Raw genomic sequence first — 18,840 nt, 5'->3', positions numbered from 1 at the left:
GGGTTGTACTCCCTCTGAAAGAGCAAGTCTGTAGTCTGGGGGTGCTCCTAGATCCATCTTTGTCGCTAGAGGCCCAGGTGACCTCAGTGGCCAGGAGTGCCTTTTACCAGCTCTGGCTGGTAAGACAACTGCAGCCATTTCTGGACTGGGATAGCCTGACCACTGTCCATGCACTGGGAACCTCCAGGCTGGATTACTGTAATGTGCTCTATGTGGGGCTGCCCTTGAAGTTGGTCCAGAAGCTGCAGCTGGTGCAAAATGCCGCACGAGACTGCTCACTGGGGCAGGGTATCACCAACATGCCACCCCGCTGTTGAAAGAATTACATTGGCTGCCCTTTAGCTACCAGGCCAAGTTCAAGGTTCTAGTTTTCGTGTACAAAGCTTGGAACCAGAATACCTGAAAGACTGTCTTATCCCTTATATATCCAGTTGATCACTGCACTCTGCATGTGAGGGCCTCCTGCAGATACCATCTTATCAGGAGGTCTGTTCTGTACGACATAGGAAATGGACCTTTAGTGTAGTGGCACCTAACCTTTGGAATTCCCTCACCTTAAATATTAGACAGGAGCCATCTCTGTTATCTTTTTGGCGCCTACTGAAGACCTTCCTCTTTCAACAAGCCTTTTAAGTAGAGACCTTATCCCAATCTGCGTCTGTGCTGGAATTGGTTTTTAATATGTTTTAAACCTTTTTTTAAAAAGATGTTTTTAAAGCTTTTCAAAAGTATATTTTTAAAGATGTTTTGTTTTAATATATTTTAAAGTCTTTTTTATGATGTTTTAAAGGGGTTTCAGTGGGTTTTTTTTTTTACTCCTGGGCTCCTACTGGGAGGAAGGGCGGGATATAAATGAAATAATAAATAAATAAATGTGGGCATGCTTAAGAGTGAGATGCTCAATATAGAATAGGCCAGGCCAGTGTAAACAGGAAATGAGCAGGATAAATAAACAGTCTCTTGTGTATTGCGGGCTTTTCAGTGGATATTTAGTGAGAGCTTTTGCAGACATCATAGAAAATATTGGCAGGCACACTGCCATGTGGTGACATGATGGTGGCGACCCCTGACCGATGCTCATTCACACGCTATTGCATGAACTAGGCTTATGGCTCTTGTCCCATTTGAATTCCCTGATTTCTAGTAAGGTGCACTGTTCTGACACAATCTCTTTCCCACAAATCTTGAGTATTTATACAATTTCCTCCCCTGTGTGGGTACGCTGATGTGTGACAAGGTCTGATATGGTAAGAAAGGTTTGGCTGCATTCTGAGCCTTTACTTGGTTTCTCTGTCATGTGGGTTCTCTGATGCCGAATAAGTACTGAACGACTACTGAATGCTTTCCAGCACTCTGAGCACTTGTATGGTTTTTCCCCTGTATGAAGTCTCTGATGTCTATTAAGGCTCGATTTATCACGAAATTTCATGCTACAGTCTGAGCACTCATATGGCTTCTCTCCAGTGTGGATTCTCTGATGTCCAGTAAGAGCTGTGTCCTGAGTAAATCCCTTCCCACAATCGGCACATTCATATGGCTTTTCTCTCACATGGGTTCTCTGGTGTCTCATGAGATGCGCACTCTGATTAAACATCTTTCCACAGCCCAAGCATTTATACGGCTTCTCTCCTGTGTGGCTCCTCTGATGTGTAATGAGGTTTGCGCTCCGACTAAACCTCTTCCCACAGTCTGAGCATTTGTACGGTTTCTCCCCCGTGTGGATTCTCTGATGCCTAATGAGGTTGGATCTAGCAAGAAAGCTTTCACTGCAGTCTGGACATTCATATGGTTTCTCTCCCGTGTGGATCCTCTGGTGTCTGTTAAAACTTGATTTAGTACTGAAGCTTTTCCCACACAAAGTACACAAACTCCTTCCCTTTCCTTTGTGTATCCTTTCTTGGAGTGTTATTTTGCAGACTGAGCTTTCTTGGCCAATGGTGGATTTTCCCCTCCCGTCTTCCCTTCCTTCATCTCTCTTCGATTCATCTTCATTAAAAAAACTCTCTAGACTCTGGGTTCTTTTTGCCAACATCCCTTGCAGCTCCCTGTCACTGTCGCTCATCCACCCATCTGCTGAAAGAAAATGAAATTGATGGTAAGAACAGAAGAGGAAAAATGGGAACTCAAAAGAGTGAATATCTATATTGACTACTGTCACAGGATGACACCTCCTACTTGACTGATAGACTTTCCTTAGAAAAAAACATTTGTTTAGGCAAACATACTGAGTCATATAATTTTATTATGTATATTTGTTTTTCAAACTGATGCTTTTATCTATATTTTGATAAATTTCATAAATTTTATTTCGTCTACTTATTTAAAGCTTGATCTTATCAGTATGTTTATAAATACTTTATTGTTTTTGTATAAAAAGTATTTATAATCCACACTTTCATAGAAGTCTATCAAGGTGGCAAACAATATACAAAGTTATAATTGAAAATCAGGAAAAGCATCACTTAAAACATCCACAAAAACATCAGTACATACAAATTGGTGGAGAAGAGAAAATTCAAATTGCAAAGGCCTGTCTAAGCTAAACAATTTTCAAAAGATGTTGAAAGGAGAGAGAGATGGCTTCTGCAGAACCTCTCCTGGCAGGGAGTTCCACAGGGCAGGATCTGCCACACTAAAGGTCCTTGGTGGACACTGACTGAATCTCGGGGGCTTGGGGAACCCCCAGAAGTGCCCAATCAGAGGATCTCAGTGACTGAGGTGGAGCATAAGGGATTGGACAGTCCTTAAGGTACTTTGGACCCAAGTTAGTTGGGGCTTTGTGATTTAATGCAAGTACCTTGAACCTGGCCCAGTAGCAAATTGGCAACCAGTGCAGGTCTTTCAGCAGCAGAGTAACATGTTGGCAGTAATCTGCTGCTGTGAGCAGTCTGGCTGCTACATTCTGCACTAACTGCAGCTTCCAGACCAGGTGCGAGGGCAGCCCCACATATAGCATGTTACACTAATCAAGTCTTGAGGTTAACAGTGCATGGACCACTGTGGTCAGGCTGCCGTGGTCGAGGAACAGTTGCAGCTGGTATACCAGCCAGAGCTGGTAGAAAGCACTCCTGCCCACAGAGTTCACCTGAGACTGTAGTGACAGAGATGGATCAAGGAGTACCCTAGAATAAGTACCTGCTCCTTCAGAAGGAGTGCAACTCCATCCAGAACAGGCAATTGACCTGTCTCCTGGACATGAGAACCTCCCACCTACCCAGCAGGCTTCTGTCTTTCCAGGTTTTGAGCTCAGCTGATTGACCCTCATCCAGGTCAATAACTGTTGTATTGTTTTATATAAACCACTTAAAGGTTTTTTGATTAAGCATACTTGCAACTTGTAAGTAAATAAAATAAGTATAGATTGTAGTTTTAGATTATGTTTTGGTGAATTTTACAGTTCAAATGCTGAAATAAATAAATAATCCAAGGAACAAATACCCCAATAGCTTTTAAAATCAGATTTTAAATCAGGGGTGGGCAGGCTCTTGCAAAGAAAGGTGTGAAATGATTGGCAGGTGGGGCTGAATTGTGGCACTGATTATTGCTGGTATAAAAAAAAGATATAAAAAAAGGAAATACTGAATACAGAGATTTTAGAAATTTAGTAGATTTCAGATGATCATAGTAAGACTTTTTAAGGATGTAAACTTCTATTTAAACATTTCCTGAAGACATTAATGGAATGTTAAAATATTCCATTTAAAACTTTTTGGGGATATTAATGAAAGGTTTAAAAATCTCATATAAACATAAATAAGGTTAGGGTTTATGTTATTTTTACTGATACTGTAACATAACATCAGGTTTTTGGACGGTATGTGCAGTTCAATTTAATTATCAAATTAGAATCATTTGTATTAGTATTTGCAAGAATTATAAGAATGGTTAGAATAGTTGTATCAGTAAAAACTAAATAAAAGGATTCCAACAAGCATGTTTCTTTTATTGCTGGTGAACTGTCAGAAGATCTGCTTTGGAATCGTTCAAACACAGCAAGTCATGAACATAAGACGGCCCCCTGCTGGATCAGGCCAGTGGTCCATCTGCTCCAGCATCCTCTTCTCACAGTGGTCAACCAGATGCCCATAAGCAGGACCTGAGAGCAAAGAGCACTCTCCCCTCCTGCAGTTTCCAGCAACTGGTATTCAGAAGCATGCCGCCTCCACCTATGGAAGAGAGGCAGAGCACAGACATCCTGGCTAGTAGCCATTAATACCATTATTCTCCATGCATTTATCTAAACCTCTCTTAAAGCCATCCAAGTTGATGGTCACCGCTGCCTCTCGTGGGAGCCAATTCCACGGTTTAACTATGCGCTGTGTAAAGAACTCCTTTCTTTTGTCTGTCCTGAATCCTCACCTGGCAGTTTGGCGTCTTTTCCCCTCCCCTTCTTGATCTCTCTGATGAGCCACCTCTGAGCAGTTTCCGATGAAGCTCGCTCGGCATCCGGGAAGCTCACGGCCACCCCTTGGATCAAACTCACCACCTGAAAGAGTGGCAGACATTTTTTTTTGTCCCTTCCTCTTTTTTTCAATAAAAGAACAACATTTCTCACCCCAATTTAGAATGTCCAAATATCCACTTTAAAATGCCCGGGGAGCAGCAGCTGAGCGACCCCGAGGATGTGGAGAGGAAGAGAACGTTGAGCCAGCAAACAGCTCCGCTGTAACAAACGCCTGTCGCCCTTCTGCTTCTTGGGAGCTGCTGCCCCCGCTAACACCACCTCCTCTTTCTTGGCGGTGCCGATAATGATAACGTTATTTGTTATTTTATTTAATTTTTGTAAATTGCACTGCTTTTATTGTATTTTTATACCTGTGTTTATTTTTCTTTGTAAGCCGCCTTGAGGGCCTTCGGCCGAAAGGCGGGGTATAATTTAATAATAATAATAATAATTTCAAAGGGCTGCAAATTCCAAAATTCCAAACTGCAACACAAGTGCTTATTTCAGTCACAGGGCTACAGTTCGCAGAGTTCCCAGGAAAGAGGAATTGATTGTTAAACCACTCTGGGAACTGTAGCTCTGTGAGGGGGATTGAGGGTTCCTAACAACTCGCAGCACCCTTAACAAACTACAGTTCCCAGGATGCTTAGGGGGAAGCCACAACTGTTCAAAGGGGCATACTACCCTAAATGCATAGAGCAGATGGGATCAATGTCCACAAACATCACCCTTCAAAAATGCCATCCCATATTTTCCCCATTTAATGAGGATTTACCATTTCTCAAGGTTTCTTTCCCTTTCTTTTTATCAGATTTTCAGCAGAAATTGTAAAGCCAAATTAAATGGGAAGATAATATGGGACAGGTCATTTGTTTATTTAAGCTCATATACTGCTTTTGTCACAAGTGATCTCAAAGCAGTTTACATTTATGATGATGATGATGATATATTAAATTTATATCCCACTCTTCCTCCCAGAAGGAGCCCAGGGTGGCAAACAAAAACATTAAACGCACTCTAAAAGATATACATACAGATAAGTAAGTCATGTCACTGCTAACACACAAGTCATATCATTCCAAATTATGAATCAAATTACAAACCAAATCACAACATAATTGGTGAGGCGAGTGGGTTGGCAAGGGGAGTGGGGGTGCCTGGAGGGTGGCAGGGGTGTTGGGGGGTGGCAAGGGTGAGGGGGGTGAGCAGGGCCCCCCTAGTCAATAATAAAACCACAAAATCAACACTACAAAACAAAACAAACTCAGTGCTTGTTGATGAGTACAATGTTGTGTTGGTGCAGCAGCACCAAGTCCACAATAAACTACCTTGTGGAAGCAGTGAATGCCTATGTCTACATGCACACCATCAATTTAAAGCACATTTCCCTACCCACCCACCCCAAGAATCCTGGGAACTGTAGTTTAAGGTTGTTGAGAGTTGTTAGGAGACACCCCAGTTCCCCTCACAGAACTACAATTCCCATAGTGGTTTAACAGTCAATCCCTCTTCCCAGGGAACTCTGGGAATTGTAGCTCTGTGAGAGGAATAGGTCTCTCCTAACAACTCTCAACACCCTTAACAAACTACAGTTCCCGGGATTTGGGGGATGAAGCCACGGCTGCTAGAGTTGTATAATGGTACTTTAAATGTATGGTGTGAATATGGCCTAAATCAGGGATGGGGAACCTGCTGTGGGTCTCTGGATGTTGTTGTTGCTGAGCTCCCATCAGCCCCAGCCAGCATTGCTAACGATCAGGAATGATGGGAAGCATAGTGCAACAACACCTGGAGGGCCAAAGGTTTCCTAGCCTGATCCTAATTTTTAGCCAAAATGTGCATCTTCCCTGCAATTTGCACCCACTGGTTCTAGTCCTGCCCTCTGGAGCAACAGAGAAAGAGTCCACTCCATCTTCTGCAGGGCAGCCCATCGGATATTTGAAGACAGCTGTCCTGTCGGGCCTAAAACATGTCCAGCTCCTGCAACCGTTCCTCACCCTTCCTGGTCACCCTCCTCTGCACATTACAGTAGGGCCCCGCTTTACAGCGCTTAGCTTTACAGCACTTCGCTAATGCGACTGTCTCAATTAGACTAAAGCCCCACTCATACGGCGCTTGTTCCGCTTTTACGGTGGTTTTCGGGCATTCACGCCATTCTATTCAATGAGTTTCGCTTTTCAGCGGGGGTCCGGAATGTAACCCGCCATATGAGTGGGGCCCTACTGTATTATTATTATTGTTGTTGTTGTTTGATTTATATTCCTCCTAGCAGGAGCCCACATGCTCTACCTATCAGCCTACCCTACCTCACAGGATTGTTGTGACGATAAAATACAAGGGAAAGACAAGCATATCCTCCCCTGAGCTCCTGGGGAGGGTGTGTGTGTAAAAAATTAAAATGTAAATAATATTAAAAATCAAATTTAAAATCAAATAATTTTGTCTAATTGATCTCTTGGGGATTGATGATCTTAATTAATTCAGTAAATTAAAACGAAACTTTCTTTGTTTATTTATTAAACTTCTATCCCACTCTTCCTCCCAAAGAAGCCAAAACCCCCAAAAGTTAAAACAATCGTTTTTTAAAAAATAGTTTAATTATCATTCGATATTTATATACTTAATCATATAAATATTCAACAACATCACTTGATGTTAAAATGTTTTCTTTATTTTGGGCACTTACATGCTAGAAGATGTTACTTGAAATTAATTGTGTATATTTAACAGTGTCATTTTAACAGAATTTAATAAATAAATTGCCTGCGTTCAGAGAAGAGAATTCCTATAAGTACAGGTAATTCTCACCCTTCCACACTTTTGGGGTGGAAGGATGAAAAGGGTCCCTTCTGGTTCAACCAGTGGGGCCTGGCGCCCTTTGGGACTGGTGGAGCAGAAGACAGAAAGGCCCTCAGCATGTGAAGCCGGAGCCAACGGCAGGCAGAGCCAACCAATTGTCTTTCTGTCCTGTCCCTCCTCCCTGCTGAGTTCTACAAGGGCAAAACTGAGACTGAGGAGGAGGAAGCTGACAGCCAAGGCCATTCTCTGAATGGTATGTAAATCAGGCAGGTGGGCGGGGTTGGTTAAGGGCCAACTGAAGTTGGTGGGGCAGTGTCCCACCTGCCCTAATGGACCAGCCTCGATCCATGTGGGAAGAGTGGTGACCAGAAGTATGGAGATATCTGCATGCAGCGCTTCTCACCTCCTCTTCCTGCCTCTCGGCCTCTTGCTGCCTCAACAGGAAATCCTCTGCGAGGGCCACCCCCTGGCTGGAGGTCTCTGGGCAGCTCTCCTTCACCCACTTCTGCATTTCCTGGGGCAGGACAGCCAAGAACTGCTCCAGGATCAGCACTTCCAGGATCTGCTCCTTTGTGCGCTTCTCTGGCTTGAGCCACCGATGACAAAGTGTGTGCAGCTGCCTATACACCTCGCGGGGCCCTTCTGCCTCCCCGTAGGAGAACTGCCGGAAGAGACAGCGCTCTCTGTCTGTGCTAAGGGCACGTTCGCGCTCTTCCTTCACTTTCCCATAATCCTCCCTGTCTCTGGGATCCGGCAAGCCATACTTCTGCTTAGCTGGCCGACGAAGGCTTTGTGTAACCTGGGCCATTTGCTCATCACCTCTGGCCTCCTCGCTGGTAGCTGTGGGTCCCTCAACGGGGATGACAGACACTTTAGTATTCCCCCGCCATGAGACAGCCTCCAGCAGCTGTGGGCTTTCCATGCTGGAGTGGGGGGGCTGAACCACCTTGAGGAAGTCTTTCCACTGGGCATCCCAGCTCTGTGATAACAGACCCTCCTCTGGTTCCTCCTTAATGCATTTCAGTGACGGCCATTTTGGAAACTGCCCGACTGTCTCCACTTGAACAATATGGAAGGAATCTCCTGGGCCTTCCTCTGGTCTAATCTCCAGCTTGGAAACAGCAGGCTCTCCCCTCTCCATTCTTCCCCACTCTGGCTTCACACCCCTGAAACTGGAAACTTGGGGGGGGGCAGAGGAGGGTTCCTGTTGAGCCTGCAGGACCTGAGGCCAGCTTATTTTGGATCCTCCATCGCTGCACAGAAAAGTGGGGAAGTGACTGGCCTTTAGTGCTGAGCAAGGAGTTGTGCTGGCACACAAGGAAGGCCGGGTGTGTGTGTGTGGAGCCTTTCTCAGCAACACTTCTTATCATCTGGGTCTCCAGTCAGAAGCTGGCAATTTGGTGATTGAGAACCTTGCCCCTGGAGGAAGGAGATAGTGGAAGGAATAGTGGGTCCTGGCAAGGTGTATCATATATATTAGGATTGGGGAACCTCAGGCCCACATGTGGCCCTCCAGGCCTCTCTGTCTGGCCCCCAGAACTCTCCCCAGGCCACACCCCACCTGGCCAGGCCACGCCCCTCACTAGCCCTGCTTCATGCTCTCGTTGAGTGTTTTTGCCTGCCTGGAAGGTCCCCTTGAACTTGGATAGTGCTTCTTGCTTGCCTGGAAGGAGGACAGAGGAGGGTGCATGCTTTACACAGATAAAATTGGCATTCGTTGCTCTGCCCACTTTGGCTATCTAGGGAGCCAGAACTCGCCAGCATCCAGTTCCTCATCCAGGCCGCACCTGCAGCTCCAAACGGAATCAGGAACTAGAAACTGCCAACAGGGAACTGGAGAAGCAGCCTCTACCTCTCATATTTTGGGGAAGAGCCTTAGCTCAGTGGTAGAGCCCCTACCTTGCATGCAAAAGGTCCCAGGTTCAATTCCCAGCATCTCCAGATAGGGCCGGGAGGACAACCTGCCTGAAACCCAGGAAAGCCACTGCCAGTCAGTGTGGATACTGAGCTATATGGACAACAGTCTGACTCCGTATAAGGCAGCGTCCTACCTGATGAAGGATCCAGTTCTGGCATTCAAAACCCCCTGTGTTCAACAGATGCTCAGCGGCAACCTGTTCTTTTAATTTTGTCTTGTGCACCAGGCTCCATGTTGTGGATCTGAGTTCTAGTAAACAAAATATAAAGTAGATCCTACAGAACCAAAATATGCCCTTCCCTGCATTGAGGAAGGGCCAGTTCAGCAGCAGAACATGTTTTGCATGCAGAAAGCCCCAGGTTCAGTCCCCAGCATCTCCAGGTAAGGCTGGGAGAGACCCCCTTCCTGAACCGTGGGAGAGCTGTTGCCAGTCAGTGTAGATAATACTGAGCTAGATGGACCAACACAGTATAAGGGAGCTTCCTATGTTCCTGCCTTAGCAGTATGCCCTTTCCTTACAGCACCATTCTTTCTAGAAACACAGGTCGGTCTCCAGATGGAGAAATTCTTAAAGAAAGCAAGAGGTGGTAGAGCACAAAGCAGCTTCCTGTGCTATTTCATTAGGCCTTTATTCAGGACTGTAATTATTAATTACTGAATTTATATCCTGCCCTTCCTCACAAAGGAACAACAACAACAAGCATTCTAAAAACAGTCAATACACTCTAAAATCAGTTACAGTTAAACGCATTCTAAAGACAGTTAAAAGCATTCTTCCATCCAGTGAGCTCAGGGTTGCCAGGAACAGTCTCCCTCAGCCATCAAACGGCTGGGTAAGCAGGTATGTTGTCCTCAAGTCAATAATGATGGGCGACAAGACACACCGCACTGAGGAAGCCATTCCACAAGCGGGGAGCCACCATTGACAAGGCCCTGCCATGAGAACGCCAACTGGGACAGCCCTTGGTGGCAGTACCACCAACAAGGCCTTACCTGCTGATCTGAGGGTCTGAGATGGTTGATACTGGGGAAGGCGCTCTTTTAGGTACTTGGTCCCCAAGCCATTTAGAGCTTTGTATGTAACACCTTGAATTGGACCAGTACTTCACTCGCCACCAGTGTAGCACTTTCAGGACCAGTAACACATGGTCCCATAGGGTTGCCCTTCTTACCAGCCTAGCAGCCACAGCCTACGCTAGCTGCAGCCTCTGGACCCTTCTCTCACAGAGAGCTAGAATCATACTTTAATTTTAGGGAAGGGCCAGTTCAGTAGTAGAACATATGTTTTGCATGCAGAAAGTCCCAGGTTCAATCCCTGGCATCTCCGAGTAGGGCTGGGAAAGACTCCCTTCCTGAAACTGTAGAGAGCTGCTGCCAGTCAGTGTAAACAATATTGAGCTAGATGGATCAAGGGTTTGACTCAGAATAGAGCAGCTTCCTATGTTCTGAGGCATCAAACACATTGCATGCCAAAGATCCCAGGCAAAATCTCAAATTAGAAGGCTCTCAGATACCAGGGTTGAGAAACCTTGGAGACCCACTGCCAGTCACAGCAGGTAGCCCTGGGCTGGATGGACCAACGGCTTGTCCTGATACGATTCCGCTATGCCTACACGTGCTTCTCTACCTTTTGCTAGCTCCTCAAACTGCAATTTCCTGTTTCTCTCCCCAAACCCACCCCTTGTTCCCCCTCCAGCCAAATTCACCTGCTACTTACAGGCTCCCCCTAAAAATGCAACCAGCCTCCAGCTTCTCCCCCCGCACCCCCGGGAATCCAAAAACTCAGTTTGGCAGCAGGTAAAAGTCAGGAAGGTGCCTCCACTATTGACATCCCCCTTCCCTGGCCCTCTACTTCCAGCCTCTCTAGGAACGGGAGCTCTGTCACTTTAACCATTCGGGGCAAAAAGCTTGCAAAAGATTGTGCTTCTTACCTATTTGGATTTCTTAATAGCAGATTCGATATCAAAATACATGCACACAGGCTGACTGTTTTTGGCTCCTGATTATTGCATCCGCTGTTTTTCTTATCCAGAAGAAGGAGGTGGCTGGGCAGAAGAAGATGAAGTGAGAAGGGAAGAAAGGAAGGAAGGAGTAGAGAATCTAGTTCGATTCTCCAGGGACATTTGGAGGAGTCCCTCATCTGGCTTTCCTTCTGAGAGGAGGGGTAAGTAAGACGAGATGAGTTCAGTGGGACTTACGCCCAGGTTAGTGCATCCAGCAGGGTTTGGGAAACCTGTGGCCCCCAGATATATTGGTCATGCTGGCTGGGGCTGATGGGAGTTGACGTCCACCAACATCTGGAGGGCCACACAGGTGCCACCATCCCTTGTGTGTTGCAGTGTTGGGCAACCCTGGGGCCCCTCCAGTTTTGATAGGACTTCAGTTCCCATCAGCCCATCCAGCATGGCCAATGGGGTCAGGGATGTTGGGATTTGGAGTCCATCAAGACCTGGCAGGCAACAGGTTTTTTGACCTCTGAGATGTAGGATTGCTGCCTAACTTATTTGAAGGTTATGGGTGGCCAGATGCAGACAGACAGACAGACAGACAGACAGACAGATAGATAGATAGATAGATAGATAGATAGATAGATAGATAGATAGATAGATAGATAGATAGATAGATAGATAGATAGATAGATAGATAGATAGATAGATCTTCTGAACTGTTCACAGTTGTGTGGAAGAGGCATAGCTTGACAGGCAAAAGGCTCTGGTTGGTATTCCCTCCTTTACACAATTATTACAGGTGGAAGAGCCCTGCCCTCTTCTGCATCTGGCTGTTCTCTGTGAAAGATGACATTCATATGTACAGACCTGCCTGGGTCTTGAGATCAGTATGGGAAACCCAGAACATAAGAAAAGCCTGGCTGCTGGATCAGGCCAAAGGCCCATCTCATCCTGCATCCTGGGCCACGTCCGCACAGTATATTTATTCCACTATGATTCCAGTGTGGTGTAGTGGTTAAGGTGTTGGACTACGACCTGTGAGACCAGGGTTCGAATCCCCACACAGCCATGAAGTTCACTGGGTGACCTTGGGCCAGTCACTACCTCTGAGCCTCAGAAGAAGGCAATGGTAAACCCCCTCTGAATACTGCTTACCATGAAAACCCTATTCATAGGGTTGCCATAAGTCGGAATTGACTTGAAGGCAGTTCATTTTATTTATGATTCCACTTTAAAGAGTCATGGCTTACCCCAAAGAATCCTGGGAAGGGTAGTTTGTGAAGGTGCTGAGAATTGTTAGGAAACCCCTGTTCCCCGTCACAGAGGCACAATTCTCAGAGTGGTTTAGCAGTCAGTCCTTCTCTTCCCAGGGAACTCTGAGAATTGTAGCTCTATAGGGAGAACTGAGGTCTCCTAACCGCTCTCAGCACCTTTCACAAACTACACTTCCCAGGATTCTTTGGGGGAAGTCATGACTGTTTAAAGTAGAATAATAGTGGAATAAATGTGAATGTGGTCCTGATCTCACAGCGGCCAGCCAGATGCCCCAATGAAAAGTCCCCAAGCACAACAGCACTACTCTCCCCAACTTGTGATTTCCACAATACTGCCTCTGACAGTGGAGGAATATAGTAAACATTGACCATGACTCAACAACTTTAAATCAAACCATAGCAACATAAAGCAACATATTATTTAGAAAACCCAGAGGGTTCATGATGACCATTGCCTTGAATCTGTTTTTGTGCCAAAAAAGAGAGTAAAGGGAGAAACCTGTTTTATGCATGTGCTGTTGTTTTAAACTCTTTTTATATTTATAATTTTAAAATGTTTTTTATATGGAGTTGTTTTACCTGTTTATATGCTGTTATTTTATAAATGGCTTCGGGATGCCTCACAGGAACCGATTCATAAATAAACTAAAAGATAAAAATAATTGTGGCTAGCCCTGATTGGAAGCCTGATTGTAAGATCAATCAGAATCCCAGGGGAGCGGGGAACAGACAGAGCCTTCTTGATGGTGGCCCCACAGTTAGTTATTAATTGATTAATTGATTGACCCTTCCTCCCAGTAGGAGCCCATGAAACTACCACCCAAGTGATATGTGTGTAGCGCCTTACCAGTATAGCCTTTAAAATGGGTGGCTTTTAAAAAAGGATTCATAGTTCTGCTGTTGATTTGAGATTGTTTTTATGTGGTTTAATATTATGTTATTTTAGGCTGCTGTTTTAAATTCTTTTTATCTTGTACACTGCTTTGATATCTTCATGCTATGACATGGTTATAAATGTGTTAAATAATAATTATTTGGTGTGTGTGTGTAATTGAGATGTGCTTTTTGTGGTTTATGGCTGGTTTTCTGCAAGGTACTTTGTGTGGGCTAGAAGAGGCTAGAATAAAAAATAAAATAAACTTGAGATCTTGCAGGGTGTAGCGCTGGACTTTGCCCATCGTGATCTGGGTTTGAATCTCTTCTCCACAATAAAATTCCCTGCATCGTCTTGGGCTGTTTCTAGGCCTCCCTTTTCTCATAGGGTTGTTCTGGGGAACAGAATAGAGGGGAAAATATTCATAAGAACATCAGTGGCCCATCTAGTCCAGCATCTTGTTCTCACAGTGGCCAACCAGGTGCCTGGGGGAAGCCCGCAAGCAGTTCCTGTTACATTGCCCTTCACTCCTTTTACCAGGGATGGGGGAACCTATGGTCTTCCAGATGTTGCTGGACTACAGCTCTCATCATCCCTGACCATTGGCCATGCTAGCTGAAATTGATGGGAGTTGGAGTCCAACTGTACCTGGAGGGCTGCAAACGCAATGGTATTGCAATCAGTGTATATTGACATGCTTAGTTCTTAAGAATTCATTGTATTTTAATTCCACCCTTCCTCCAAGCAATGAAAGATTGATAGAATATATGCAGCTCTCCACCTTATTTTTATCTTCACAACAACCCTGTTGGGTAGAATGAAATGGAAATGGATTGCCTTCAAGTCGATTCCGACTTATGTTGATCCTATGGATAGGGTTTTCATGGTAAGCGGTATTCAGAGGTAGTTTACCATTGCCTTCTTCTGAGGCTGAGAGGCAGTGACTGACCCAAGGTCACCCAGTGAGCTTCATGGCTGTGTGGGGATTGGAACCCTGGTCTCCCAGGTCATAGTCCAACACTCTAACCACTATACCAGGCGGAGAGATAACTGGTGCAAAGTGCAAGGGTTATTAATTTTTTCGAGGATAATCAACTATTCTGTTTTCTGATGCTTGAGGTGTCTAGCTTTTTACAACTATATATTTGGTTGACCATGTATATAATCTTTATGTTTGTTGATGCTGCATTGGTACGTTATGATATATGGTCAAAGTAATCGGTAACATCAATGATAGCTGACACAACTGGACACTGACAACTTTTTTTTAAAATTCAGAAGAGAAAAAAATATACCTATATAAAGTTTTAAGTAAGATAATCAAAATATAAAATTTATGCACTTTACAAAAGCTTAGATATCTTAAAAAATGTAAAGAAAAATATTTCTATATATGAGATATGTTTCTCAAAAAATACGGAATTATAGATTTTATAAAATACAAAACAGAAATAACATTATTTGTTTGTTGATGTCATGTTAGTATGTTATGATATATGATAAAGGTAATCAGTAACAGCCAAAACTGGACACTGACAATCCTATTAAAGGTATTATCAGCATTTCCATAGGTTTTTGAAAAATTCCAATTTTGTCTGGGGTGGTTGGCATACACTATCTTTGATATATTTGTCATGACGGATGCTAGATTCTGAATACAGAACCAGGAGATAACAGCCCAGAGTTTGTAGTGTAAACATGTACCTTGATAATCTATACCAGGGTTAGCCAATGTGGTACCCTCCAGATCATGGTGAACTTCAACTCCCATCATCCCTGTCCTTATTTATTTATTTGACAAAATTTATATACCGCTTGATTATAGAAAACCTCTAAGCGCTTTACAAAAAACATTAAAGTTATCCACAAAAAACAGTTAAAAGCAAATAATTAAAAAGATTTTTTAAAAACTATTAAAGCAGCAATAGACTAAAAAGAGATTAAAACACAATAACATCTCCGTGTCCGGATAGGGTTGCTTAAACAAAAATGTTTTAAGGAGGCACCGAAAAGAAAACAGCGAAGGCACCTGCCTGATGTTGATAGGCAGGCAGTTCCAAAAAGTAGGTGCTGCCACCCTAAAATAATGATTTGTTACAAATGTGGAATGAGTATTATGTGGCACCTGTAATAGTGCCACTTCTGCAGACTGAATTGCTCGACTGGGCACAGATGGGGTAAGGCGGGCCTGCAAGTGAACTGGTCCCATGAGGGCTGAGGCTGATGGGAGTTGTAGTCCACCAACATCTGGATGGCACCATGTTGGATGTCCCTGATCTGTAGCCTTCTGGATGGCTTAGTGCTGGAGCACCTGATCTGCATGCAGAAGGCCCCAGGTTCAATCCCCGGCATCCCCTGGTAGGCCTGGAAGAGACCCTTGCCTGAAACCTTGGCGAGCTGCTGCCAGTCAGTGTCAACAATATTGGGCTAGGTGGACCATTCGCTTGACTTGGTGTAAGGCAGGTTCCTATGTTGGACTCCACTTCCCTGAGGCCCAGCCAGCATGGGCAATGGTCAGGGAAGATGGGCGTTGTAGTCCAGTAACATCTGGAGGGCCACAGATTCTCCCACCCGCATGCTATATAGATTCTCTCTGATTTCTTCCAGGGTCCGGGAGCAGGTGGGTGAGTGAGAAGATTCCAGGAAACTGGATTTGCTCTTACTAGTAAACACAGAGAAGATGTTCCTGGGCTAGAATATCAAATTAGTACCTGGGAGGTTCAAATCCTCACTCAGCCATAAAGTTTCCTCATCCGATACTACATACCTCACAGGGTTGTTGTGAGGTTAAAGGAGGGGAGAAACAATGTTCATCACCTCGAGATCCTTGGAGGAAACGTGGGATAAAAAAAATGGAGCAGATAAACTAAATGTGTGTGGCTGTGGACACACTGTAAGAACATGAGAAGAGCCTCCTGGATCAGGCCACTGGCCCACCTAGGCCAGCAGCCTCTTCTCACAGTAGCCAACCCGATGTCCCAATGGGAAGCCCAAAGAGTGCAAGAGCACTCTTCCCTCCCGCAGCTTCTAGCAACTGGTATCCAGAAGTGTACTGCCTCCAACAGTGTTGTCAGTACATTTAAAGCACATTTAAAACGCATGGCTCCCCCCCCCAAAGAATCCTGGGAACTGTCTTTTACCCCTCACAGAGCTACCATTCCCAGCACCCTCAACAAACTACAGTTCCCAAGATTCTCTGGGGGAAGCCATGCCCTTCAAATGTGCACTGAATGCACGGTGCCTGTATGCAGCCTGTGTTTGCCTTAACACAGACCAGGCTCTGCTGTGGCGCGGTCTGTGTGTGTGTCTTTGCGGTTTCTAATCAGACTAGTCTCTAAGGCGCCGCAAGCCGCTTTTGTTTTGAGGGTCTGCGTTTGCCTTTGAAATGCAAACAGACTTCAAAAGACTTCAAGCTGCCCTCTGGGAGCCTTTTTTTTTTCCTTGCTAGGGAAGTTTCTCCTTAAGGGTTAAGCTGACCGAGTCTCTATTCCTAGGTTGTCTTCTAGGAAGGAGGGTTGCAAACTGTTTTAAGTCACTTCCTGCTTTTCATCGCTCCCTTTCCCCCCCCCAAACCTCCTAAGCAGCCCCACTGTGGGGGGGAATCCCAATGTGGGGTGTCCATGGCTGGGCAGGATCTGGTGAGTTTCTATAAGGGTGTTTTGGGCGGAGCAAAGGGGGCAGCTCGTAGGCTGGCATGAAATTCCATTGAGACATGGGGGTGCAGCGAGTGCCAATTTTTTTCTCTCCCTCGTTCTCCAAACTTGGACAGATGGAGTCAAGCCTGATCTTTTAATTCAGGCTGGGGGGGAGGAGTGTAGCGGAGCAAAAAAAGGGGGCAGCTGTTGATTATGAAAATATGAGGGGTGCAAGAAAAGGCAGTGAGTAGAGTCCCATACAGACCAATTTAACCCCAAGGCGAGGAGGTGGCTATTTCCAGCCAGGGTCGGGATCGAATTCATTGTTCGTCCTGCTCAGAGTAGACCCATGGCAATGAATGGACCTAAGTTGACCGTGTCGATTGCAGTGGGTCTCCTCTGAGTCGGTCTGGCATTGGTTGCAAACCTTGGTTTCTCCGGTCTCTGCACGTCAAAAAAAGGATGTTGCAGATCTGGGGAAAAAGGTTCCAGAAAGGGCACCCAGAATGGTCAAGGGGGATGGAGCGACTCCCCTATGAGGAAAAGGCTGCAGCCGTTGGGGCTTTGGAGTGTTAGAGAAAAGGGAAAGCACGCTAGAGGTAAGATTAGGGAAGGTGCGGAGAAAGTGGATAGAGAGTTTTTCTCCCTTTTGTGTTATTCTCCGGGCTGCCCAATGAAGCTGAATGTTGGAAGATTCAGGACAGACAAAGGAAAGACTAGTTTTACAATGCATTTCCCCTCAAGGCTCATGGAAACCACCCCTAGTGCTCTGTGAGTGGAATATAAATATTAAATAATAATCGTATTTAGGAGTAGCAATCTTAGGTCCTTATGTAGCCAAAACAGCTACAGAAGGGGAGGAAAAATGGTGGGAAGGTGTGTGTGTTGCAGATTAGTTGCAGCCTAATCCTGTGTTTCATCAGAAGCAGGCGAGCATATGCCTGTAGCCTTTGGTAACACAGGAGCTCTTACCTCATGGTTTTTAAATTCTCCCAGGTCTACTCCAGTCAGTATTTAAGCACATACCAGAAATTTAGGTTGTGTGCAGTTAAAGTGGATTAAAGCAGTCTGTTGCTCTGGTACAATAAAATGCACTTTACGAAAAAAGAAACAGACTTTTTGCAGTTAGGAAATGCGCTGAAAAGTGTGGGATGAACAAACGGTTAACAAGAAGATGTGTAAACATCCCACAAGCAAATCAGAATGAATGCAGGATGAATGCTCATGGTTGTATAACCACCCCGTAAATCAATTGGAACTAATTCTCAATAGACTGACATAATCTAACCCAGGGGTGGGGAATCTTTGATCCTCCAGATGTTGCCGGACTACAACTCCCATCAGCCCCTAGCAAGCATGGCCAATGGCCAGGGATGATGGGAGCTGTAGTTCAGTCACATCTGGAGGGCCATAGGTTCCCTACCCCAGGGTTAGATTATGTCCAGTCTTTATTGAGAATTAGTTCTGATTTATTTATGGGGTGGTTATACGGCCAGGAGCATTCCTCACACCTGATCTAACCCCTGCATATAACCCCTGCATAACTTTGTGCAAGCAAATCAGGATGAATGCTCAATAAAAAGATCATCTGGAGGGGCTCCTGAGGGGCTTTAATTATAGCGTTGCTAATCTTGGCTTTTGTGTGTAATTGCTATTGTGGTGATACTGTGCATTGCTGTAAACTGCCCAGAGAGCTTCGGCTATGGGGTGGTATATAAATGCAATCGATCGATAGATAGATAGATAGATAGATAGATAGATAGATAGATAGACAGATAGATAGATAGATAGATAGATAGATAGATAGATAGATAGATAGATTTTTGTGCATTGTTAAATAGGTTTTTATTGTGTTTTGTTGTGATATATATATATATATATATAAACAGTAAATTGCTTTGAGATATTTTCAGTATAAAGTGATATGCAAATCCAGTCATTCTTTCC

At 44.8% G+C, this 18,840-nt stretch overlaps 2 protein-coding genes across 14 annotated transcripts in view; one reads left to right on the top strand and one right to left on the bottom strand.

Annotated features, from left to right (window-relative positions):
* Nucleotides 1–783: 783 nt before the first annotated feature.
* On the bottom strand, nt 784–11,277 carry LOC133381236 (zinc finger and SCAN domain-containing protein 2-like). Of its 9 annotated transcripts, none has more exons than XM_061620057.1 (5): nt 11,093–11,277; nt 9,295–9,410; nt 7,647–8,662; nt 4,360–4,486; nt 784–2,073 (listed from the first exon to the last, which is right to left on the bottom strand). In XM_061620057.1, exons 3-5 carry the CDS (start codon nt 8,382–8,384, stop codon nt 1,193–1,195), a joined length of 1,746 nt encoding a protein of 581 aa, XP_061476041.1. In that variant the 5' UTR covers nt 8,385–8,662; nt 9,295–9,410; nt 11,093–11,277; the 3' UTR covers nt 784–1,192. The 9 variants fall into 9 exon arrangements, with proteins under 9 accessions (XP_061476041.1, XP_061476042.1, XP_061476040.1 ...); XM_061620058.1 differs by lacking the exon at nt 11,093–11,277 and adding an exon at nt 10,868–10,998; XM_061620056.1 differs by lacking the exon at nt 11,093–11,277 and adding an exon at nt 10,879–10,998.
* LOC133381223 (zinc finger protein 1-like) overlaps nt 10,903–18,840 on the top strand; it is a 27,658-nt gene continuing 19,720 nt past the window's right edge. For 2 of the 5 annotated variants that reach the window (XM_061620010.1, XM_061620008.1), the window contains exon 1: nt 16,752–16,896. In XM_061620010.1, the coding sequence (XP_061475994.1) occupies nt 16,866–16,896 (31 nt within the window). In that variant the 5' untranslated portion in view covers nt 16,752–16,865. Of the gene's footprint in view, nt 10,959–11,193; nt 11,326–16,751; nt 16,897–18,840 lie in introns of those variants that run through there. The other 3 variants (XM_061620011.1, XM_061620007.1, XM_061620009.1) reach the window with 3 other exon arrangements.

The sequence above is a fragment of the Rhineura floridana genome, chromosome 3 (assembly GCF_030035675.1).
Source record: "Rhineura floridana isolate rRhiFlo1 chromosome 3, rRhiFlo1.hap2, whole genome shotgun sequence".
NCBI lineage: Eukaryota > Metazoa > Chordata > Lepidosauria > Squamata > Rhineuridae > Rhineura > Rhineura floridana.
This window is presented reverse-complemented; position numbering and strand designations above follow the sequence as displayed.

What these genes read in the sequence shown, in the direction of transcription:
- LOC133381236 (XM_061620057.1), bottom strand. Translation starts at nt 8,384, where the DNA reads ATGGAGAGGGGAGAGCCTGCTGTTTCCAAGCTGGAGATTAGACCAGAG. An exon ending in CCGAGAGGCAGGAAGAGGAG is followed by an intron (nt 4,487 to 7,646) that starts GTGAGAAGCGCT and finishes CCACTCTTTCAG; the next exon opens with GTGGTGAGTTTGATCCAAGG. An exon ending in AAAAGACGCCAAACTGCCAG is followed by an intron (nt 2,074 to 4,359) that starts GTGAGGATTCAG and finishes ATTTTCTTTCAG; the next exon opens with CAGATGGGTGGATGAGCGAC.